The sequence below is a fragment of the Callospermophilus lateralis genome, chromosome 5 (assembly GCF_048772815.1).
Source record: "Callospermophilus lateralis isolate mCalLat2 chromosome 5, mCalLat2.hap1, whole genome shotgun sequence".
NCBI classification, from domain to species: Eukaryota; Metazoa; Chordata; class Mammalia; order Rodentia; family Sciuridae; genus Callospermophilus; species Callospermophilus lateralis.
Genome location: NC_135309.1, coordinates 74,645,705 through 74,671,601, shown reverse-complemented (window position 1 = coordinate 74,671,601; position 25,897 = coordinate 74,645,705). Strand labels below are relative to the sequence as shown.

General features: G+C 37.7%; 1 protein-coding gene across 2 annotated transcripts in view; it reads left to right on the top strand.

Moving 5' to 3' along the window:
• Kdm3b (lysine demethylase 3B) overlaps positions 1-25,897 on the top strand; it is a 77,852-nt gene that overhangs the window by 16,905 nt on the left and 35,050 nt on the right. Inside the window, exons 2-9 of one of the 2 annotated variants that reach the window (XM_076856890.1) lie at positions 2,497-2,664; positions 5,646-5,759; positions 6,827-6,932; positions 9,256-9,380; positions 11,556-11,630; positions 15,618-16,217; positions 20,060-21,308; positions 22,119-22,320. In XM_076856890.1, the coding sequence (XP_076713005.1) occupies positions 2,497-2,664; positions 5,646-5,759; positions 6,827-6,932; positions 9,256-9,380; positions 11,556-11,630; positions 15,618-16,217; positions 20,060-21,308; positions 22,119-22,320 (2,639 nt within the window). The remainder of the gene's footprint in view (positions 1-2,496; positions 2,665-5,645; positions 5,760-6,826; positions 6,933-9,255; positions 9,381-11,555; positions 11,631-15,617; positions 16,218-20,059; positions 21,309-22,118; positions 22,321-25,897) is intronic. The other variant, XM_076856891.1, reaches the window with a different exon arrangement.

Sequence of the window (25,897 nt, the reverse complement as noted above, 5' to 3'; positions counted from 1 at the left end):
CTATTATGAATAGAGTAAAAAAAAATTCCATTTTTTATTACGGGGAAGTACACAATATTTTCATAACCATTTTAATGGATTTAAATTTTATTATATCACATTTATTTATTTATTTATTTTTGTGCTGGAAATTGAATTCAGGGGCACTTGACCACTCAGCCACATCCCCAGTCTATTTTGTATTTTATTCTTTTATTTAAAGACAGGGTCTCACTGAGTTGCTTAGTGTTACTTAGCACCTCACTTTTTTTTTTTTTTTTTAAAGAGAGAGGGAGAGAGAGAATTTTAATATTTATTTTTTAGTTCTCGGCGGACACAACATCGTTGTTTGTATGTGGTACTGAGGATCGAACCCGGGCCACACGCATGCCAAGCGAGCGCACTACTGCTTGAGCCACATCCCCAGCCCAGCACCTCACTTTTGCTGAGGCTGGCCTTGAAAGCGGGATCCTCCTGCATCCACCTCCTGAGCCTCTGGGATCACAGGCATGCGCCACCACACCTGGCTATCTACATATATTTTAAATGGAGGACTGAGGCTATAGCTCATTGGTGAGCACTTGCCTATTATGTGTGAGGCCCTGGGTTTGATCCCCAGCATTGAAAGCAAAAGAAAAAAAAACGTTGGTTGAAATTTTGCCCACTGTGGTTGTATATTCCATAGCCAGCCAGGAAGTTAGGGCAGGTGGATCATGAGTTCCACGCTAGCCTGGGCAATGAATTTAGTTGCAATGAAAAGGGGAGGAGGGTTGGGGAGGTATCTCTGTGGTTGAGAGCCCCTGAATTGAATCTTCATTGCTGTCCTTGTTTTGTTTTTGTTTCCAGTACTGGAGATTGAACCCAAGAGCACTTTAACATCAAACTATATCCCCAGTCTGTTTTATTTTTATTTTGAGATACAATCTCAATAAGTTGCTGAGACTGGCCTGAAACTTGTGATCCTTCAGCCTCAGATTCCTGAATTGCTGGGATTGCAGATGTGTTTGTGTATACCACTGCTTCCACAACCAGCAAAAAAAAAAAAAAAAAAGGAAAGAAAAAGAAAAAAATGAAAGCTGCTAATACATACACATACAAGACCTCTAGTATTCCATCTACAGGAAATGCTTGGTGCTCCTAATACTTGCAGATCCTCTTTGGTAACTCCAAGTTGCCAGTTGGGATCCATATCTGCAGGGATTCTGATATTATTCTGAATTACTCAGTGTTACCATAGGAAATTTCATGTGAGAAATTTCTTACAGAGCCAAGTAGTTGAAATAGCTTTGCTCCCCTGAATAATTGCTTTTAGAATGATTTCTTTTTGAATAACTTGGCTTGCAACTGAGCTTGTCTCCTTTTTCACATTGGTATTTGGGAAGCTCAGAACCAAATATGTCACTCAGTTGTAGCAATTGTATTGATCTTTTCTGCATGATAAAGTTTTTCCACTTTGATAGTGACTTCCCATTGTCATTTTCTTGGCTGTGATTTTTAAATTTATCTTTCATCATTTTAGTGCATGTATTTCCGAAAAGCCATCTAAAATTCTTTAAAGGTGAATCAGGAGATAAATAAATCTCTAGCCCTTCATTTGTGACCATGTTTGGCACTGGACATATCTATTTTATATAGTGATGCCTACATATGTATGTCTTGCTCTTCATACTGTGTTTAATTACATTCAGAAGTGATTAGAAAAATGTAGTCTCAGGCTGGGGTTGTGGCTCAGAGGTAGAGCACTTGCCTAGCATGCTTAAGGCACTGGGTTCGATCCTCAGCACCACATAAAATAAAATAAAGATATTGTGTCCACCTATAACTAAAAAATAAATATTAAAAGAAAAATGTACTTTCATTTGCTACAAATCATTTCCAAGAACTCTTCACAGTATCAATTAAACATATCTTGAGAAGTAGAGTATACATCTATTTAGGAAGGAAGCAAAACATTGTGACTACAGCAGGCCTTGGCTAGCATTTAGAGATTATTGCTGGCAGTAACATTAAGTAAATCCACAGGTGGGTGTGGAAAGACAACTTCTTTTTCTTTCATTGCCTCTCCTTTTGAAATTTGTACCGTATACATACATCACCTATTCAAAAAACTAATAAAATAATTTCTCAGTCATTTTTAGTAGAAGTACTAAAAAGTTCTCTATTAGACTATGAGCACTTGGAGACTAGGAAGTGTGTGAGATTCACCTCAGCATTCCTGAACCTAGCACAGTGCTTTACACATAGTAAGTCCCCAGCTAATGTGTGTAGAGACAGGGTCTCACCAAGTTCCTTGCTGGCTTTGAACCTGTGATTTTCCTGCTTCAGCCTCCCAAGCTGCTAGGATTACAGGCGTGCACCACCACGCCCTGCTGTAACATAATTTTTATTGGTGCCCTTTAAAATAACTTTAAAAAGTTATTTTTCCCAGTCACTTGTTCAAAGTTGTTTTGTTTATGTGTTACAGTATGGGATTTCATCAAATGTGTCTTCCAAGCTATTTTTTATTTTTTCTTGCAGATCTTTGTAGAATTTGATGGCTGTAACTGGAAGCAACACTCCTGGGTTAAAGTTCATGCTGAAGAAGTTATTGTGCTTTTGCTGGAAGGGTCACTTGTATGGGCACCCCGGAATGACCCAGTCCTTTTGCAGGGCACGCGAGTCTCAATTGCACAGTGGCCAGCCCTGGTGAGTAGTTTTTATTTTTTTTTTATTTGGTCCTAGGGCTTAATTCCAGAGTCTAACTCATGCTAGCCAAGATCTCTACTAATGAGCCATACCTGTAGCCCCCAAATCCTGCCACCTACTACCTCAGGTCTGCCAGGGTACTTGTTAGGCAAGTGATTTCACTGAGCTATATATACCCTTGGTCCCTGAGTGGTCCCTATTGGGTAGGAACGTATTTGAGCTTTCCTAACATAACTATAGTGTTTGCCCAGTAGTGGAACTCTTTAGAATTCACAAAACCCTACCTTAAAGTTATGAAAGTAAAAATTAAGAGAGAGCTTTTTTCTTCTGTGTTCTCCAAAACACTCTGATAATATTTGATACTCTTTATCTCTAAATAATTTTTTCACTTTTAGTCTTTTCTCATAGCAAGATTTGAAATAGTGTAATCCTCAAAAGTGTTTTGTAATTAAGTTTTGTTTTTTGAAATGAAATGAAATAGTATTATAAAATTCTGAGAGTATCCATTTGTTTTTATCTATCCTGTTAGATAAATGGCAATTTTTTAAAATCCTAATTCTCCTGTGGCTAATCAAATTAAATAAATAATATTCAAAGCAAATATTATTTGACCTATTGATTATGCATATTATTCCTTACTAAATTGTCTTTTTCTTTTGTATGTGTCAGGGGGTACTGGGTATTAAACCCAGGGCCTAGCACATGCTAGGCAAATGTTGTACCTCTGAACACATCCCTAGCTTTTTCTTTTTTATGTTTTTATTAGTGCATTATAGTTATACATAATATTGGGATTTATTTTGACATGATCATGCATACATGGAATATAATTATCTTTATTTCAGTCCTTGGTACTTCCCTTTTCCCTCTCTTCTCCTTCCCCTCATTCCCCCTTCCTTTTCTATTGGTCTTCCTTCTATTTACTTATTGGTTTATTTTATTGGGTTTTTTTTTTTTTTGTTTTTTTTTTGGTTTGTTTTAATACTGGGGATTGAACCCAGGGCACCTAACCACTAAGCTACATCTGCAGCCTTTTTTATTTTTTAGTTTGAGACAGGGTTTTGCTAAATTGCTGAGGCTGGCCTGGAATTTATTATCCTCCTGTCACTGGGATTACAGATGTGTACCCTCATACCTGTTTTTGTTTCTTTGGTACTGGGGATTGAACCCAGAGGTACTTTATCACTGAGTCACATCCCCAGCCCTTTTTTATATTTTATTTTTAGGCAGGGTTTCACTAAGTTGCTTGGGGACTTGCTGAGTTGCTGAGTTTCATTTTTTGCCACTTTGCCTGGATTATTGTGTTTTTAAATTGGTGCTTAATAGGTATTCATAAAGGGAGAATTCACATGGAGTATTTATATATGTACATAGCATAATTTGGCCAATTTCATTCCTCGTTTTCTCTTTTTTCCTGTCCCTCTTTCTTTCCTCTCAACCTCCTTCTATTCCATTGATCTTCCTTCTGTTTTCATGGAGTTCCCCCCATCCTCCACCTTTTCTTCCCTTATTTTGCACTAGCATTCTGATATGAGAGAAAATATTTTGACCCATGGCTTTCTGAGTCTGGCTTATTTCTTTATGGCTGAGTAAAATTCCATTATGTACATATACCACATTTTCTTTATCCATTCATCTGTTGATGGACACCCAGCTGGTTCTATAACTTGGCTATTGTGAATTGTGCTGATATAAACATTAATATGCCTCTATTGCTATAGTATGCTGATTTTAGTTCTTTTGGATAAATACTAAGGAGTGGAATAGAATGGGTTATATGATGGGTCCATTCCTAGTCTTTTGAGGAATCTCCATACTGCTTTGCAAAGTGGTTGTACTAGTTGGCAGTTTGCAGTCCCACTAAGAATGTATGCATTTCCCCATATCCTTGCCAGCATTTTTTCATTTGTTGTTATTTTTGCAGTACTGCAGATTGACTGTTTTGTTTTTGTTTTGCTGTGTTGGGGTTTGAACCCAGAGCTTCACACATACTAGGCAAGCACTCTACTACTGAGCCACATCCCCAGCTCTTTTCATTATTTATTTTTTGGTACCAGGGATTGAACCCAGGAGCACTTAGCCACTGATCTACATCCCCAGGCCTTTTTTTTTTTAAATTTTGACACAGGGTCTTACTAAGTTGAGAGGCTAGTCTTAAACTTGCAGCCTTCCTGCCTCAGCCTCCTAAATCACTAGGATTATAGGCATGTACCACCATACCTGGCCTTTTCAGGTATGGTGAAAATACCTGTTTTTGTTTTTGTTTTTTGGTACTGGGGATTGAACTCAGGGGCACTCAACCACTGAGCTACATCCCCAGCCCTATTTTGTATTATTTATTTTTTAGTTGTAGTTGGGCACAATATCTTTATTTTATTTATTTTTATGTGGTGCCGAGGATTAAACTCAGTGCCTTATGCATGTATGTGAGGCAAGTGCTCTACCACTGAGCTACAACCCCAGCCCTGGTATTCTGGGCATTTACTGAAATTTAGTCCTCTTGAAGGCTAATAAGATTAGTCAGATCCCTAAGGAAAATGAGGAATTTTTAATCTCAATTGTCCTTTTTAGCCATAAATAAAAGTATTTTTTAAATTTTTATTTTTATTTTTATATGGCAGTGGAATGCATTACAATTCTTATTACACATATAGAGCGCAATTTTTCATATCTCTGGTTGTACACAAAGTATAACCACACCAATTTGTGTCTTCATACATGTACTTTGGATAATAATGATCATAATAAAAGAGTATTGAGCAAAGTTTTCTACTTTAGTTTGCTTCCTATCATTATTTGAGGGACAGATGCTAGGCTAGAAATGTTTCCAAGGACTTAAACTTTAGTTTATCTGTATTTACTAGTGTGAAAATATAAAAATAATGTAATAATGGATACTTTTTCTGAAGTAGGGATTTATTGAATTGTTATTGGTTTTCATTTCCAAGTTCTAATCAGTTTCTTGTCATTGTGCTTCACAGACTTTCACTCCCCTAGTAGATAAACTGGGTTTGGGTTCTGTGGTGCCAGTTGAATACCTTCTGGATCGAGAACTTCGTTTCCTGTCAGATGCTAATGGGTTGCATCTGTTCCAGGTACTTTACACTTAACTCTGGTCTTGAGACTATTATTTTTCTCCTTACTAATTTCTTTGTTGATACAGATACTGGTGTTTCCCTTTTTCTTAGTGTTTCTTTGATTTCCTTCAATAAATTCCCCTGTGCCTCTGCTTCCTTGCAAAGTACTGAGGCTTCTTTCCTTTTCTGTATAACCCTGCTCCACACTAAAGCCATTGAAGACTTAAGACCACAATTCTGAGGGTCCCTTCAGAAGAGGTGCCTTCATTGAGTTGGTTGCTTCTGTAGTATTGAGTCCTAGGGGCCCTATGCATACCTTAGTGGCATGGAAGTGGGGAGGATGTGGACTGGTTCCATGCAGTGTGAAGTGTTGAAGAGCTTTTGGTATATCTTTAGTTTAAAAAAAAAAAAAAAATGGGATAAGTTAAATAGTTGAAACAAACTAGCTTCTGAGTTTGGGTTTCAGAATTTAACAAAGTACTGTTTAATTCTCACTTGTAAGGGTTACTATCTGAAAGTTAAAATCTGAGAGACTTCTAAGAGTTTTATTCTTACCAAGAAAGCCAAGAACAGTGTTTCCTAAACTGTTTTATGTATATTAATGTATATTTCTTTTTGTTATATAGTCCTCATGAGACCTCACTGTCAGCTTTATTCATCTTTATAATCCCAGAGTTTATATGAGAATGACATTCAGGAAATGTTGGATAAACACCAAAATAAGCAAAAAGGTTTATATGGAGTAAAATGTTTTGTGGTCAAATAAGTATGTGAAACACTGACTTAAATATATTTGTTTTCTCTATGATTTCTCTGAACCTTGAGTATGATGTCGTATACAGAAACATATATAAATTTAGTCTTAGGACATATCATGTTCTGCATGTAGAAAGATATAATATGTAATATTTTCTAAGCCTCATTTATACTAGCATTTTTAATTCTTGCAGAGATTCTCGTGAGACTAGAATTCTCAAGGCATTTTTAGCAAGTGTTGATATAGAGCTCCTTGGTATGTGATTTTTCTCATTTAGTTAGATGTTATTGCTATTTATTTTAACATTCAGTTGTTTTATCTTTACCAGATGGGAACAGATAGCCAAAACCAGATTCTTTTAGAACATACTGCTCTGAGAGAAACAGTTAATGCTTTGATCAGTGACCAAAAGCTACAAGAGATATTCAGCCGAGGTAAGAACAGGTAGTCATCTGTCCCTGAACTCTGAATCAGGTGAATTGTCAGTTTTGAATGATATAATGGGACATCATGTAGCTTTAAACATTTGTCCTCATCCTCTTTTTTTTGTGAGTAGAGACAAAAGTATCTCCAATTAGCTAAATCTCCAAATAAACTAGAAAAATAGGATCTCTCCAGACCACTGTTTTCTCTCTCTCTCTCTCTTTTTTTTTTTTAATATTTTTTTAGTTGTTGATGGACCTTTATTTTATTTTTTGTGGTGCTGGAAGTCAAACCCAGTGCCCTGCATGTATGAGGCAAGCACTCCACTGCTAAGCTACAACTCCAGCCCCCCATTGTTTTCTCTTCATTGCACTTTTCATAAAAAACATAGTTTTGTTGTAAGCTTAGTTTTTTTCCCCATTTTTAAAATATTTATTAAGGACACTAGAAATATTTATTAAAAAACATGAACTAGAAACAATGTTAAGGCACTAATGATCTAGCCACTAGCTAGAAAATCTTTTTTTTTTTTTAATACACCCAAGCGCGCTTAACCACTGAGCCACATCCCTAGCCCTTTTTTTTATTTTTTATTTTGAGACAGACTCACTAAGTTGTTCAGGGCCTTGCAATCCTCCTGACTCAGCCTCCTGAGTTGCTGAAATTACACACATGTGCCATTGTGCCTAGAGCTGACTCTTTGCTTTTTTTGAATTTACTATCTGCAGGTTTCTAAAAAAACTAGGACTAGCTGGGTGTAGTGGCTTACACCACTAATTTTGGGCAACTTGGACAGCTGAGGCAGGATCGAAAGTTTCAGGCCTATCTCAGCAATTTAGTGAAACCCTCAGTAACCTAGTGAGATTCTGTCGCAAAATAAAAAATAGAAAGGTCTGGGGATGTAGCTCAGAAATGAAGCACTCCTGCATTCAATCCTCATTACCAAAAAGAAAAAGCTAAAGACTTTTAACACCAACATATAACTTAGAGTGCAAAGTATGTTCATAAAACAATGCATCCACAGACTTATTCACATGAATAGTATGCTTTAAGCATAAATAAATGAACATAGGGTGTAGCTCAGTGGTAGAGTGCTTTTGTCTAACATGCCATAGCCCCTGGGTTTGATCCTTAGTAACAAACAAACAAAAACAGAAAGAAGAATTATTAGCTTTCAAGTTCAGATACCGGTTTTGCCTCAAGAGTCTACACAAAGGGTAAACTACTTCATTTATCCTTCCTTTCATGTCATGCATTCACTCACCTTCATTTCTGGGCCTTATGATAATCATTATTTTTAGTGAAGTAGTGTCCTTGGTTCTATTTTTGTCAAATAAATCTAAACAGGTGAAGTTAAGAATACTGACCTAATGGAGGAAAAAAAGATATCAGGATAAAATGATGTTTAATAAACAAGGAATGATATAAAGGAAGAAAGAATGTGAGGAAAAATTAGTAACAGAAGAAAATTGAGTGGACAAAATGAGAGGTGGTGATATGTGAGTATATACAGAGAAATTAAGGAAACTTAATTATAGCTCTAAGAAAATAATCTAAAATTAGTAATGCTGTAGCTATATAGTTTCAAATGTACAATGATATGTGGGAGAGAGAAACTGTCCTTGGGAAGACCAGCTGAAATTGCAGGGTAAAATTACCTGCTGATAAAGTAATATTTTTGAAACTCTGTGTTCCTAGGAAGACAGGTGCTATATTTGTTCAGACTATTATTAGTGCAGAGGCTAGAAACCTCATAAATTGAACTCTCAGCTGTTATTGAAAGTCAGATAACAGAATGTTAATGATTATGTATCATTCCTGTGGTCATTTATCCTAATAGCACATCCAGTGGGACTGGGGATTTAGCTTAGTGGCAGAGTACTTGCCTAGCATGTACAAGGCTCTGGGTTTGATCCTCTGCAGCACAAATAAAAAAGAAAAAGAGTACATTCAACTTAGTGGTCTCCCCACTTTTTTCATGTACGTGTCAGGTATATGAGTAAATTTCCGTATTACTTGTTGTTGTTTTTTAATTTGTAAATTTCTTTCCCTTTGAATATTACAGTTATTAAATTATTGAATATAGGGGCTAGGGATGTTGCTCAATATCAGAGTGCTTCCCTAGGATGTATGAGGACAAGGGTTCTATCCCAACATCTCAAAAAGACTCAATGCTGAATGTGGTAAATCTAGAATTGCTATTTTGTTAGCTCTGTCAAGGGGCAGATATTTGAAAGTGCCAAGTATTTCCATCATGTAATTTTCCTTTTGCTTTCAGAAACAGTTATGAAACATAGCTTAGCCAAAAATACAGTTTTGACTGATCTCTTTTAGGTCCCTACAGTGTTCAAGGTCACAGGGTCAAAGTGTACCAGCCAGAGGGGGAAGAAGGGTGGATCTTTGGTGTCGTAAGCCATCAGGACTCCATCACCCGTCTTATGGATGTGTCTATAACTGAGGTGAGGCTGTGTTAATTCCATCTAAATTCTATCAGTCCCCTTACAGAGCATGGTGTAAAGAATGTGAATACTTTATCCCTGGCTCTTATCATTTAATGATTGTATGACCCTTAGAAGGGGTGTGTAACTTTATCATCCCACTGTTCTCATCTTTAAGTTAGAAATAATTGTGTAAAACCCCACTTACCTCACAATACTGTTTTGAAGACTGAAATAATATATTTGAAAGTGCTTTGAAATCTGTAAAACAATATGCAGTTGTAAGGTGGTAATATTTATCATATTCATAACAGTTTGTATTAAAGACCAATTAGTTAGCATTGGCTTCTGTATTACTTTGCCACTATATCCTAGATGCTGAAAAAAATTGCTTTTAATGAACAGAAAAGAACCTAACACTTAAGAGATACCTGGAGAATTATTTAGAAGAAACAGTAGATGAGTGTTTCTTTTTTTTTTTAATTTATTTTTTTGGTTGTAGTTGTTATTTATTTCTTTATTTAATTTTTTTTAAAGTTAAATAAATCTTCATTTAAAAATTTCAAAAAACATACATACATAAACTAGATAATGAAAGCCAACCTTTCCCCTACATAAATGTCACTCAGTGGCAACCACCATTAACAGTTTGGTATATATTCCATATTATTTTATTTATTTATTTTTATGTGGTGCTGAGGATGGAACCCAGTGCCTCACACATGCTAGACAAGTGGTCTCCCATTAAGCTATATTCCATATTCTTCCAAATATTTTCTATATATGTATTTCTGTAGGTTATATAGTGTATCTTATTTACTTAATTGTATATAACCTCCTTTTTTTTTTTTTTTTTTCCTGATACTGGAGACCGAACCCAGGGGCACTTTACTGCTGAACTACATCTCCAGCATTTTTTTTTTTACTTTGAGATAGTGTCTTGCTAAATTGCCAAGGTTGGCCTCAAACTTGCAATCCTCCTGCCTCAGTCTCCTGAGTTGTTGGGATTACAAATATGTGCCACTATACTTGGTTTATAACAAGCATTTTTAATCTTTATTTGTGAATATAGAGATGTGAATTTTTTTTTTTTTTTTTTTTTCTTTATGGTACTGGGGATTGAACCCCAGCAGTTCTTTTCACTGAGCTACATTCTGGGCCTTTTTAAATATTTATCTTGAGACATGATCTCACTAAGTTGCTGAGGCTGGCCTTGAACTTGGAATTCTTCTGCCTTAGTCTCTCAACTTGTGGAATTAGAGACATGTGCCACTGTGCCCAGCTGACTTATGCCTTTAAAATAGATGTGTGCTATTCCAAAAAATGAATATATCATAGCTAGTTTAATCTAAAATTGAAGGACATTTAAATCTTTGCCAGTATTTTTACTAATATAAATGATGATACAGTCAACATACTTTTGAATATCCTTTCACATTTATGATTTATTGGAATAAATTCCTTGGTTTGTAATTGCTAAGTTAAAAGATATACATAGTAAAAGAAATTTTTTTGGGTGTGTTATTGTACTGGGAATTGAACTCAGGACCTCATACATGCTAGGCAAGTGCTCTACAACTGAGCTATATCCCCAGCCCTACACAGTAAATTTGATGTTTTATGTCAAAGTACTCCCTCTCCTAAAGTTTGTATTCTTTAGTAGTAAAGTAGGATTGTTTGTTTTGGGTGTTTTTTGTTGTTTTGGTTTTTGTGGGTTTGGGGTTTTTTGTTTTGTTTTGGTGGTACTTGGAATTAATCCCAGGGTCTCAAATATGCTCTATCACTGAGCTACATCCCCAGCCTTATATAATGATTTTTGTAATGATTGTTGGTTCTGAAGATTTTTTATTTCATAATACACTGAATAGGAATGTTTTTGATATGGAATATTTCAAATTAAAATCCCTAAAAGACATACTTGAGCATTAAACTCAATGGTTCCTTTTATTCATGAACTTAACAAATATATTAATGCTCACCATATTCCGCACCATGTTTCAGATATCCTTACTATAGCAGTGATTGAGATAGTAAATATCCCTTCTCTCATGGAGCTTTCTTCTAGTAAGGGAATAGAAGCAATAAAGAGATACTTACATAGATTAGGAAAATGTTAAGTCTTGGTGAATAAGGCATTAAATAATCTCTCTCCCCCACCCTTTTTCCATATGTTCTGCTATCCTGCTGCTACCATAGAGTGGTGAGATCAAGTCAGTAGATCCCAGACTCATCCATGTGATGCTGATGGATAACACAACGCCTCAAAATGAGGTACAGTAAACAACTGAATCTCTGAGAAGACTCATGAGCTTGCATTTTCTTGTTATGTAGTTTCCTTTTACATGGGTGCCCCTTGGGTTGTTCAGATGGACTGTCTTGGTAAGGGTGGATGGTGTCAAGAAAGAGACCTAGTTTGAGTAAACCCTTTCAATTTGACTTGTTCTATAGTTGTTGTAAAGTCTTAAGTCCTAACTTTCTTTTACATTTTCTTAAGTATATTTGAAAGAGGTAGTAGTTAAAACTGCAATAAATGGTAGTAATAATCATGACCTTACCAGTAACTAGATATGGAAGAAAAGCTACATCCTCTTTTTTCCTATTAGGTGGCACTGAGCTCCAACAGAGTCTTTTTTAGTTTTTATCTTGAGACAGGATCTCGCTAAGTTGCTGAGGCTGGCCTTGAACTTAGAATTCTTCTGCCTTAGTCTCTCAACTTGCTGGAATTAGAGGCATGTGCCACAATAGATATATGCTATTCCAAAAGATGAATATATCACAACTAATTTAATCTAAAATTGGAGGACATTTAAATCATTGCCAGTATTTTCACTAATACAAATGACAACACAGTGAACATACTTGAACATCCTTTCACATTTATAATTTATTGGAATAAATTCCTTGGTTTGCAATCGCTTAAGTTAATAGATATACATAGTAAAAAAAGATTTTGTGTGTGTGTTATACTGGAAATTGAACTCAGGACCTCATACATGCTCATATATTCCCAAGTAGAATCAAACGAACAGGTGCCTAATTCAGTGCTTAGCACACAGTCTATAATTATAGACTAAGCTAACACTTGGTTCATTCAGAATTATTATAGCCAAAAATAAATAAATAAGCGCATTATAAATCTCTACCTGAACCAATAAGGAATCCTGTGTGAGTATCCTTCAGTAAATCAACTGTCCACACATGCCTAAGAGTATCTTATCATCTCTATAAATATTGCTTTCTTGCTGAGTATATAGTCCTTCATCATCTTTTTTATCTAGTTATTCTTGACTTGATTTAAAAAGAAAAAGATCAGACTAAGAAAGAAAGAATCAATATTAAATTTAATAGCTTCTTATTTATGTATTATATTAATCAGGAATAGGTTAAGTCCCTTGACTATGTTTACATGGCTGAAAAACCTGTTACTTTGATGTTGCATTGGGCTCTATTTTTAGTCCATTATTTCACTCATTCATTAAGCACCTATTGTATGCCAAATAGTATTCAGCTAGCCCAGTATAACTGAAAAGTACTATACTCAGTGTCCTAGGTTACTTTCTTGCATGTGAGTAGTTCATTATAAGTTATTTTGGGAATGGTTGCTGTGAGCCAGGTTCTTCAAGTTGACTACATGAGTTAGAAGTGGAAGTGTGATTTTTAGCAGTAAATTTTGATTTTTCCTTTTTGGCTTTGCCATGATGTGCATATTCTTTTGTTTGTTTGTTTTTCCCCAGTATCAGGGATTGAACCCAGGGGCACAACCACTGAGCCACATCTGCAGTCCTTTTTTGTGTTTTATTTAGAGACAGGGTCTCACTGAGTTGCTTAGGGCCTAACTAAGTTACTTAGGCTGGCTTTGAACTTGGAATCCTTCTGCCCCAGCCTCCTGAGCTGCATGCTCAGGTATGCGCCACTGTGCCCAACTTGACTTATATTCTTGGCTAGCCAAGTTCAATTACAGTTTGCCAGGTTTTCCAGTAACCCTTCTTAGAGATCTGTGATTGCCTCATCTCCTTTAACAGTGAGTATAAGAGAATAAGCAAGAAAGAAAAGAAAGATTTCAGCTAAGCTCAGTGGCACAAGCCTATAATCTCAGATTTCAGAGGCTGAGGCAAGAGAATCACAGGTTTGAGACCAGCTTCAGGATTTTAGTGAAACTATCAAAATATAAGTAGGGCTAGGGATGTAACTCAGAGGTAAAGTGTCCTGGGTTCAAGTCCCATTACCAGAAATAAAATAAAGGACAAAAAAATGCCCATCCTCAAGTTTACCCTTTTTATTTATTTATTTGGTACTAGGGATTGAGCCCAGAGGCATTTAACTATTGAGTCACATCCCCAGCTCTTTTTTATGTTTTATTTAGAGACAGGGTCTTACTGAGTTGCTTAGGGCCTTGCTAAATCACTGAGGCTGGCTTGAATTAACAATTCTCTACCTCAGCCACTTGTACTTTACCCTGTAATTTAAGAAGAAAGTAAAAATAAAAAACTGATGGTAATCCAGGTTGAAGAAAAGATAAAGTTTTAAAAGAGAGTGGATGAATTTAAGCTGGGCATGGTAGTGCATGCCTGTAATCTCAGCTACTTGGGAGGATGAGGCAGGAGGATTACGAGTTCTAGCCCAATTTGGGCAACATAGCAAGAGCCTGTCTCAAAGAGGATGAAATGAAAACAACGTTACAGCAAACAGTTTTTGAATGAATGATTTGAAAAACTTGGGTAATATTGCCAGAAGTATGTTACTTATTATTATATTACTTAATACTATATATTTAGAAATACAGATAATATTCAGAAGTAGGGTGGAAATGGAAGTAAATCTTGAGCCTTAAGACTTGGGCAGGGGCTGGGATTGTGGTTTGATAGTAGAGCGCTTGTCTAGCATGTGTGAGGCACTTGGGTTGGATACTTGGCACCACATAAAAATAAGTAAATAAAGACTTGTAGGGGAAGCTAGGTACAGTGGTGCAAGCTTGTAACCCCAGTGGCTTAGGAGGCTGAAGCAGGAGGATCACAAATTCAAAGCCAGTATTGGCAACTTAGCGAAACCCTGTGTCAAAATAAAAAATATAAAAGGGATGAGGATGTAGCTTAATGGTTCAATACCCAGTACCCCCCAATATATGGGGGGCTGTTTTATATATATGAGTGACCTTGTAGGGAAAATTAAAGGAGAAACACTGGACAGGAAGACAGCAAAAAGGAAAAGTACTGAAACTATTACTAAGAAGATAAGAAATTTAAAATTCATAAAACATTTCCATTGAAAAGCTATAGTAGTGATTACAAGAAAGAAAATAGATCTACAAATAATACTGCCCAAAGTATTAAGGACAGTAAGAATAAATTAATGAAGTTTATGAATATTAATACCTAGATAACAATGTTTCACTAGCTTATTAACCATCTTAGCACGTTTTGGAAATACCTTCTTCATATAAGTTCTTGATGCATAAAAAAGATTGCTGTAGAGAATGTTAGCTGCACCTCATGCCCCATTCTCCTTATCCTTCTCAGGGAAGGAGTTTACTCAGAATGGGTATTTTCTCTTTTAATCCATATCTTGCCTGGCCTTTCAAATAAGGTGCAAGTAAAATTTTCTGAGATAGATAGTCTGACATTACCAGAAGATAGAAGAGATTTGGCTTTTGGCCTGTGGTAGCCTGCTTTTTTCCCCCTTTCCTCTGTTTAATGCTTTGAAATAAGGTCTGGAGATCAGTTGAATCTTTGTAGTGTCTGTGAGCAATCGAAACCTCTCTATCAGCTTCACTTTTCCTTTGCTCATAGATTTACAAATACTGGTAATCAAATACTGGTTTTAGTAACTTTTGGTTAGAAGGAATTTTGTATGTTAATACTTGAAGTACAAGTTTCTGTCAAAACCAAGAGATAAAGCAAGTTATTTCATCAGTGTACAAATAAGCTTCCAGCCTAGCCTGGCATTTTATTTTGTAAAAGTAAGTTTCACAAATTATAAAGCCCATCAAAAAATAAAATATCATTTGAAGTAGTTCATTTATTGTAAGAGAAGATTTGCCAAGAGAGTTAACCTCTGGTAACTGTTATCTTAAATGTGTATGTATAAATGGGATCACAGGGAGATTGGAGCTTTTTGACAAAGAGTCTTAGAGCTGGCATCAGAATTTGGCAATCTTTGCCTGCTTTTTCTGTTTCTAGAGATGGGAAAGAGCTAATGGATTATGGTTTTCACAGATGAAAGGTCCTTTATAATAAATCTTTTTTGAATTTTGTTTTGTAGGGGGGTACGTTAAAAGCAGTAAAATCTTCCAAAGGAAAGAAGAAGAGAGAGAGCATAGAGGGGAAAGATGGCCGGAGGAGGAAAAGTGCTTCGGACTCTGGGTGTGACTCTGCATCAAAGAAATTAAAAGGAGACAGGGGTGAAGTAGACAGTAATGGGAGCGATGGAGGTGAGGCAAGCCGAGGGCCCTGGAAAGGAGGTAATGCCAGTGGAGAGCCAGGGCTGGATCAGAGAGCCAAGCAGCCACCATCTACATTTGTTCCCCAAATTAACCGCAACATTCGCTTTGCCACTTACACCAAAGAAAACGGCAGGACTCTGGTGGTACAGGATGAGCCCGTAGGTGGGGACACACCTGTACCTTTCACTCCATATTCTACAGCCACAGGTCAGACACCTTTGGTCTCAGAGGTGGGTGGAGCCGAAAACAAAGAGTCAGGAAAAACACTGGAACAAGTTGGCCAGGGCATGGTGGCTTCAGCAGTTGTGGTCACTACCGCCAGCTCCACCCCAACCACGGTGAGGATCTCAGACACTGGCCTTGCAGCAGGGACTGGGCCGGAAAAACAGAAAGGCAGCCGGTCACAGGCCTCAGGAGAGGTGAGTTGCTCTAGGGACAGATTTGCTAGATTTGTGTTTACTCTCTCACCCTTCCTTATTGTTAACACCTTCACAGACATCTCAAATGCCCTAAGGAAGGAATATTTCTGAGATGTGCTTAAATTATATTCTGTGGCTAGGCCTTTACTGCTCTCCTTGAGCAAATGTGTACATTTTAATAACTTTATCAGTTTTTAAAAGCCACTTGAACATCTGGACACAGCTGCACATACCTGTAATCCCATCAGCTTAGGAAGCTGAGGCAGGAGGATTACAAGTTTAAAGCCAGCCTCAACAACTTAGTGAGGTCTTCTTTCAAAATAAAAATTGACTGGGAATGTGGCTCAGTGGTTAAGTGCCCCTGGGTTCAATCCCCAGTACAAAAAAAAAAAAGTCACCTGAACAATTAGGCTAATCAAAAACTGGTTATACAACCCAATTTAATGAGATTTAAAATAGATCTGATGGGGAATCTTTTTAATTCAATTATCTATTTAGTTCACCAAGTAGTTGAACCTCCACCAAATCTGAGAGGCAAGATTAATGAATTATAGTGTTGGTAATAGTGAACACTATAATTAAGGCTGTGAGTCCAAGCTACCATTACCCTATTTTTCAGTTCATCATTTTCTGTGATATTTTCCCTTGAGTCTAGGTTACTTTCCATCGTTTATTCTTTTAATAAGCCTTACTTGATGGATTTAATCATAACAGTTATTGCTTTGGTCTTTATCTGATAGGAATTTTTTTTTTTTTTTTTTTTTTTTTTTTTGCTAAAATGGAACTTTTGTTAAATGTAAGTTAATTTCAAGTTGACACTGCAATCCAAATTTAAGACAGTATCAAAATCTATTCTTTTGGGACTAGGGGCTGTGGCTCAATGGTAGAGCCTGGCACATGTGAGGCACTGGGTTTGATCCTCAGCACCACATAAAAATAAAAACTAAAAGCCAGGCATGGTGTTGCACACCTGTAATCCCAGCGGCTTGGGAGGCGGAGGCAGGCGAATCACAAGTTCATAGCCAGCCTCAGCAATTCAGCGGGGCACTAAGCAACTCAATGAGACCCCATCTCTAATAAAAAACAAAATAGGGCTGGGGATTTGGCTCAGTGGTCTAGTGCCCCTGAGTTCAATCCCTGATACCATAAATAAATATGGGGGTTTTTTTTGTCCGTCTACAACTAAATATATATGTGTGTGTGTGTATGTATGTGTATATATATATATATATATTTTTTTTTTTTTTTTTTTAATTTTTTTTAATTGAATTTCTTACTAATTTTGGTCACCAAACTGATCCACATAGGCCAACTCAAGCTAGAGTATGAAATGAAAAGATGAAATGCATAATGATTTTTTTAAAGTACATAAGCCAGCCATAGAGGCACATGCATATAGGCCCAGCTACTCATAAGGCTGAGGCAGGAGGATCATTTTAGCCGAGGAATTTGAGGCCAGCCTGGACAACAATGAGACCCCATCCAAAAAAAAAAAAGCAAAATAATATATAGGAAACTACTGTGTGCTAAGTACTGTGCATTATAAATATTTTAAATCACTACTTAAAGAAACCCACACACTAAAATAGAATCATTTCAGGTATAATAACACAGATAAAGCATGACATAGGACTGGGTGATATGGTTTAATAGAAAAAAATCTTGCCTAGCATGCATGAGGCCTTGTGTTTGATCACCAGCCCTACAAAGAACAAAACAAAGCAAACAAAAAACCCATGGTATATAAATTTCATCTGACTAATTCCTAATTCTAGCAAATATAATGTGTTAACCCCTAATACATAGGAATAGAGAGTGAGATGAAATGCCTAGGTAAAAGAGGACTGTAAATGCAAATATCACACTGTTTATGATTTTTTCCTCAGTTAGTTGACCTATAGTCCCAAAAGAACCAGGTGAGGATCATAGATGAGTTTCCAATGTGTAAAAAAAAAAAAAAAAAATCTTCATAATTTCTGCACCATTTAAAATCAACTCTGTGTTAAGGCAGTATGAATGTAAATGAGAATTACAAAGTAAACCAAATTTGTGTCCTATAAGAAAAGATCCAGTGAATGTCACTGTTCTTGGAGTAGCAAAGCTGATAGATGAAATGTGGAGTCAATATTTTTTTCAAATAGGTTGTAGAAACTTCTGTGAATATCATTTTGCTCATGTTTTAGCCTGTCTCTTTCTGCAGTATGATTTAAAATTACAGACATGAATGTTTCTGTTACAATTCTTAATCTGAAATAGAGAAATAGTTACCAGGACTTTCTTGTCCTAAAAGCTAGAGTTGAAATCAGTTTGTCATCGCCTTCTATAAAGGATTTGGAATTTGATCATTTAAAAGAAAATGAAAGACCATCCAAATTATTTTTCATTCATGTGTGTATTTATTTTTAAAGGATAATGTTAGTAGTAAAACACGAGCTACTCATGCAGGTTTCTTGCAGTCATACAGATGTCAAGGCTCTGAGCCAATCCTGCTAGTGAAACAACAGCAAAATCTCAGGGCTGTGTCAGTCTTAATTTGGGTGGTGGGGGCGGGGGGGGGGTCTTAAATCAATGCTTTTGTAGTTAGTAAGGAAAAAAAATGAACTTTAATTTTTTAACTCTAAAATCTGTACCAGATGTCAACTGCAAGCAAGCCATAGGAAGTGTCCCTGGTTCTTCTCCTTCTATGTCACCTTAAAAAGTATGATTCTTTGGCATTTAGTACATTCACCATGTTATAAAACCACTACCACTATGAGATCCAGAAAATTTTCTCCTTTAAAATAAAACCCCATATTCATTCAGCAGTGATGGAATAATTTTTTATTTCCAACGTTTACAAATGAATGTTTAGGTATCATTCTCTACTACTTGAAAGTTGGTTGGTGTTTTTTTGTTTTGTTTTGTTTTAATTAATCTATATTTCAAGTCAAGTGCTAGGATCTGAGTTTTATTAAATTAACAAGTACTACATAAGAGCTCATAGCTACCTAAGAGTGTCTCTGTGGGTGTATATGGGTACATAATGTATATGAAAGTGCCCCTACCCTTATTTATACATTCACATGCAGAAGTTAACATGGAAAGCATTATATAACATTTTATTTTCCAATTTGTTAGGCTAGGTGTTTTTATTTGGTGAATATTTCAGTAATGTACATTTTTCCTTCGGGGTCTTTTGTTAGATCATAATTATAAGAGAAGATCTCAATAGATAGCTTTCTTTATTTCAGCATCTTTAGGAGTAATATTAATTGCAAATTTTGGGTAGATTTGAACCAATAAATGGCCAGTTTCCAGAAGGATCCTTTTGTAGAGTTTCAGATTAATAAAGATACTTTTTCTTTAATAAGTGGGCTTATCATAGAAGTGAAGTTACTTTCTATAAGACGATGATATTTGCAATAGCTTAAATAAATCAAAACTTTAACTATAGTTTCTAAGGTCATTCAGATAGATTGATATTACAGAGGTCACTAGGTAAATTTCAAAGTAAAAGCTGTCATCAGGAATCTTCCCACAGTTCCCTAACAGAGTCTCTGTTTTCAAATACTGTAAATACTAAAAAGCCTACACACCTTTCTAGAACTGACCCATTGGGTAACAACTAAAGGAGAGGCAGGTTGAATGACATCTCTGGCTCATCTTGCTAAAGTTAAAATGCCCTCTGTGGTTTATGGCAAGTTTTTTCCCTGGTGAAATCCAGAAGAGCAAATAAGTAGGATTGTAGGAGAGAAAAGTTGATTGACCCACAATAAATATTGATTCAATGATAGGACAAAGAAAGAGCTCATTAGGTTGTCATCTGAAGCCAGTGTCATTAATTCAGGCTATCTTCCTTTCAGAATTCAAGAAATTCTATTCTGGCCTCTTCTGGATTTGGAACATCTCTCCCAAGTTTATCACAACCATTGACTTTTGGAAGTGGAAGGAGCCAGTCCAATGGGGTTTTAGCTACAGAGAACAAACCTTTGGGCTTCTCTTTTGGCTGTAGCTCTGCTCCAGAGTCTCAGAAAGATTCTGATCTCTCCAAAAACTTGTTTTTTCAATGCATGTCCCAAACTTTACCCACCAGTAACTACTTCACTACGGTTTCAGAGAGTTTGGCTGATGATTCCTCTAGTCGGGACTCATTCAAACAAAGCCTTGAGAGTCTGAGCTCAGGCCTGTGCAAAGGCAGATCCACTCTTGGAGCAGACACTAAGCCAGGCTCTAAGGCTGGCAGCACTGTGGACCGGAAAGTGCCTGCAGAGTCCATGCCCACCCTTACTCCAGCCTTCCCCCGGAGCCTCCTAAATACCCGCACCCCAGAGAGTCATGAAAATCTATTTTTACAGCCCCCTAAACTGTCCCGAGAAGAGCCTTCTAACCCTTTCCTGGCATTTGTGGAGAAAGTTGAACACAGTCCTTTCAGCAGCTTTGCATCTCAGGCATCAGGTAGCTCTTCCTCTGCTACCACTGTCACCTCCAAGGCAGCGACCGGCTGGCCCGAGCCTCACTCATCTGCAGATTCAGCATCTTTAGCAAAGAAGAAAACCCTCTTCATTACAACTGATTCCTCCAAGCTGGTGTCTGGTGTTCTAGGCTCAACTCTTACCACTGGGGGTCCAAGCCTCTCTGCCATGGGGAATGGCCGCTCCAGCTCACCCACCAGTAGCCTCACCCAACCCATTGAGATGCCTACTCTCTCCTCAAGCCCCACAGAGGAGAGGCCAACTGTGGGACCTGGGCAACAGGACAATCCCCTCCTCAAAACCTTTAGTAACGTCTTTGGCAGGCACTCGGGCTGCTTTCTGTCCTCCCCAGTAGATTTTTCACAGGAGAACAAAGCTCCTTTTGAAGCTGTGAAAAGGTTCTCACTGGATGAGCGAAGCTTGGCTTGCAGACAGGACTCAGACTCCAGCACCAACAGTGACCTGTCAGATTTGAGCGACTCAGAGGAACAGCTGCAGGCCAAGACAGGCCTGAAGGGGATTCCAGAACACCTGATGGGGAAGCTGGGCCCCAATGGGGAGCGTAGTGCGGAGCTGTTGTTGGGCAAGGGCAAAGGGAAACAGGCCCCTAAAGGCCGACCTCGGACTGCGCCCTTGAAAGGTGATCCTGCTAGGGACTATACGTGGGCTTTGCTCTGGCACTTGCCTCAAAATGCTTGTGCTTTTGTGCGGCAGATGCCTTCATATTGATGGAAAGTTCTAGGATCTCAGAATTATAGAGGCAAAGAACCTAGCAGAGGCACCTTATCAAACTTGGTTGAATCTATACCAGCAATGTAAAAGGGTTATCTGCTCATAAAAGAGGACTATTCATCTTCATTAGTTTGTTGTTTTTAATTAGAAACTATATGTCCTTGTGTTGATCTCATTCCTTTCTATTTCATCATCTTTAATTTGCTTCCAGGGAGTTACTAAGAATTAGTTTTCATTCCCATATTAGTTTTCATCCCTTTGTAGACTTGATGAAACAAAAAGATTCACTCCCTTGGTTTGTTCCTCTCTGAAACGTAAGGATTTTTGACGCCTCTACCAAAAATCTATAAATTTATGATGTGAGGTTATGGTCTAGAAGTGTATAAGAGAAAGTCTGGTGGTAAAAGTAGCTGCTTTCATTAGGAATTGATATCCTGTGAGAGCCCAAAAAGCCTAGATTAACAGTAGGCATATACTAAGTGACTAAGGGCAGGTGATGACTACCTTCTGCTGCATGAGGCACATACAGTTCTCCTTAGCTCCCAACCAAAGCTTCTTTGTTCCTTGCTCTCCCTTTCGGGGTTCATGGTAGATTATGTGCCCAAGTAGTGCAAAGAGGAATAGCCCTTTGACCAATGTTTGTTCACATGAGGAGTTTGTTAGTGGACCCTACTTATGCTTCTTATGACAGCCTTTTCTCCTCCCTTCCTTGCCACAGTTGGCCAATCAGTGCTGAAAGATGTGAGCAAAGTGAAGAAGCTCAAGCAGTCTGGAGAGCCCTTTCTACAGGATGGGTCATGCATCAATGTGGCACCTCACTTGCACAAATGTCGTGAGTGCCGCCTAGAGCGGTATCGGAAGTTTAAAGAACAGGAACAAGATGATTCTACTGTAGCCTGCCGCTTCTTTCACTTCCGGAGGTACCTAAATTCCTCTCCTTGCTGTCATTCCCAGTTTTCACTAGTGCCATATAACTCCCACTCTTTCTCTAAATCTATAAATTTGTCTTTCTCAGTTTTCCATAACCCCTCTGCTCACAGGGTGTATGCTGAGGCTTTGTTGTAATAATTACTTAGTTGTTGGAAAATGATCCGTGGGTTCGTCCTTGCAGGATTGAAGTGGAGCAGTTTTAGCTGCTGCCGTGTGCTATTCCTACTAAGCTGTTCCTAACTTGGGTTCCATTTGAAACCAGTGGTATAAGCAGAAGAACTTCATTTTATTTTGGGAATCTGCCTGACTGACCACTTCTTCTTCTTCAATGCTAGGGTGACTTAAGAAGTAAGATTAGGAGATGATGTGAAGCACATTTCTTTCTCTCTCTCTTTCTTTTTTTTTTTTTTTTTTGGGAGATGAGTTTTTACTATGTTGCCCAGGCTATCCCTGAACCTGTAGGCTCAAACAATCCTCCTGCCTCAGCCTCCTGAGTACTAGGACTATAGGTACATGTTACCCACTTGGCTCAATGGAGTATTTTTAAAATAGAGATAACTAATGAAAACAGCAATATCTAATCACTTTTCCTTTTCCTCTATGAGAAACTTAGGATCTGTCAAGGCTGATTTTGTTTTGTTTTTGTTTATTTGGCAATACTGGGGATTTAACCTGGGGGGTGTGGAGCTACATCCCCAGTCCCTTTTTGTTTTTTGTTTTGAGACAGGGTCTTGCTAAGTTGTTGAGGCTGGCCTAAATCCATGATCCTCTAACCTCAGCCTCCCGAATCACTGGGATTACAGGCATGCACCACCATGCCCAGCTAAGAATCTTTCATTTTTAAAATTAAAAAATCCATGGGGCTGGGGATATGGCTTAAGTGGTAGCACGCTCATCTAGCATGCGTGCGGCCCGGGTTCGATCCTCAGCACCACATACAAACATAGTGTTGTGTCCGCCAAAAACTAAAAAAAAAATAAATGAATGAATAAAAAAAAAAAAAATCCAAATGGCTGCTGGGCGCAGTGGTACACACCTATAATCCCAATGGCTCGGGAGGCTAAGACAGGAGGATCACGAGTTCAAAGCCAGCCTCAGCAAAAGTGAGGCACCAAGCCTCAGTGAGACCCTGTCTCTAAATAAGAAAAAGAAAAGCTGCTGATCAGGGCTTGAGGTGTAGCTCAGTGGTAAGACATTTGCCTAGATGAGAAAAATGTGGGAGGACCTGGGGTTTGATCCCCACCACCACCAAAAAATAAAATAAAATAAATAAAGGCTTATTGGTGTGGATGACCTTATTTGGTAAATATTTATTGAGCATTTAATATGTGCCAATCATTATTCTGAACATTAAGGATTCAATAGTGAATAAAACATTACATTCTGGTCTCAGAAAGTTTAGGGAGGAATTAAAGAAGCAGACAGACAATAAGAGGAAAAATAAATTAAGTAAATATTACGTCAATTAGTAACTTGAGAAAAATAAAGATGGGAAAGAGGATTGAAATTTCAGTAAGCTAGAGAGGCTACTGTTTTAAACCAGGTGATCTGAGAAAGAGCAGGTTAAGGAATGACCTATTAGAGGTGAAAGAATAAAGCCACACAGTTGTTATTCAGGAAACAAGTATTCCAGACAAGTACTGCCATTCTGAGACTGGAATATTCTTGATACATCCATAGAACTAGTATAGCTAAAATAGAGTAAGCAAGGGGAGTAATAGAGTTAAGATCAAAGAATTAATGATGAGTCTAGACTTAATAGGGCTACTCTAAGGGCCTTGATTTTTACTGTAAATAAGATGTTATTAGAAAAAACAAAAAAGAAGTCATTAGAGGTTTTGAGCTGATGAGTAACACTGATTAATGTCACTTTAAGTTGGGCATGGTGGTGCACATTATAATAATAGCTACTTGGGAGGCTGAGGCAGGAGGATCACAAGTTCAACTTGGACAACTTGCTGAGACCCTGTCTCAAAACAGATAATAAAGGACTAGGGTTGTAGCTCAGTGGTAATACACTCCTAGTTTCAATTCCCAATTTCCACCCACTGCTTTGACTACTTTTGTGGGAATAGACTATATATGAGGGCAAGGGGAGAAGCACAGAGAAGTTGAGAGACTATTGAAAGCAGAGTACTCAGAATTACCTGATGGGCTAAATTTGAAGTATGAAAGAATTTCCAGCTGGAGAGATTGAAATAACAGCTGGATCTACACCTTTAGAGTTAAGGGAAGAGATTCAACCTGGAGATACAAATTTAGATATCACCAGAGATTTAAAGCCCATAGTCTAATTTGAGACCTCAGGAGTCAGCATGTAGATAAAGACCAGAAGCAGGGCTAGGGTTGTAGCTTAGTGGTAGAGATCTCGCCTAGCATGCACGAGACACTGGGTTCGATCCTCAGCACCACATAAATGTAAAATAAAGATATTGTGTCCATCTAAAAATAAAGAATAAAAATAAAAAATAAAAAAAAAGAGTCTTAGGACCAGAAGCAGTCTGAGAACTGAGCTCTGGCATTCTCCAGAAATGGGAAGTATTAAAAGGAATTAGTAAAGGGGACTGAGAAAAGACAGCCATTGAGGACAAAAAAACAGGAAGGTCGGGGGTGCGTTGGTACATGCCTATAATCCTAGCGACTCAAGAGGCTGAGGCAGAAGGATTTCAAGTTTGAGACCAACCTCAACAACTTAGGCCCTAGGCAACTCAGGGAGACCTGTCTCAAAATTAAAATTTTTAAAAAGGCTGGGTATGTGGCTCAGTGGTTAAGTTCCCCTTGGTTCAATCCCTGGTACAAAAGAGGGAGAGAAAGAGTAAGACAACTGAAGAAAGCACTTCCAGAAAGGAATAAGGAACTATGTCAAATGCTGGCAGGTTGTGTAAGGAAAGGACTGAAAGTGACCTTTTGATAGCAAGATGAAATGACCTTGTCAAAAGTAGTTTTGGTAGTTTGGTAGGCAGAATGTCTTATTGTACTGGATTAGGGAAAACGTAAAGGAAAGGAAATGGTAGCAGACTTGAAGGAAACTTGGGTCTAAGAAGCCAAAAAAAAATGGAGGAGGATGTGAGGTTGAGAGTATTTTTGTAATGGTTATTGTAGCAAGTTTAAATGCTGATTTTGTAGAGCATTAATAAATGATAATTGGAACCAGGCTTGGTGGTGCATGCTTGCAAGCCCAGTGGCTCGGGAGGCTGAGACAGGAGGATTATAGGTTCAAAACCATCCTGTACAACAGCGTTAAGACCCTGTCTCTAAATAAAATACAACATATGTGAATGTGGTTCAGTGTTCAAGTGCCCCAGAGTTCAGTGTCCAGTATGAAGAAAAGGAAAAAAAAAAAAAAAGATTGGTAGAGAAAAAGCTAGATGATATAGAAAAGAGGGAATTAGTGGAGGAGTGCCTTTGGGTTGGGGAAAAGGGACTGGGGTGTAGGTGAAGATATTAACTTTCAAATGGACCTCATTCAGAACAGGAGATCAAATGAAGAACATGGGCCCATTTGCAGGAGAGTATCCACACTTTGGAATGTGTGGGATGGGAGCTTGTGAACATTCTCTTCTGGCG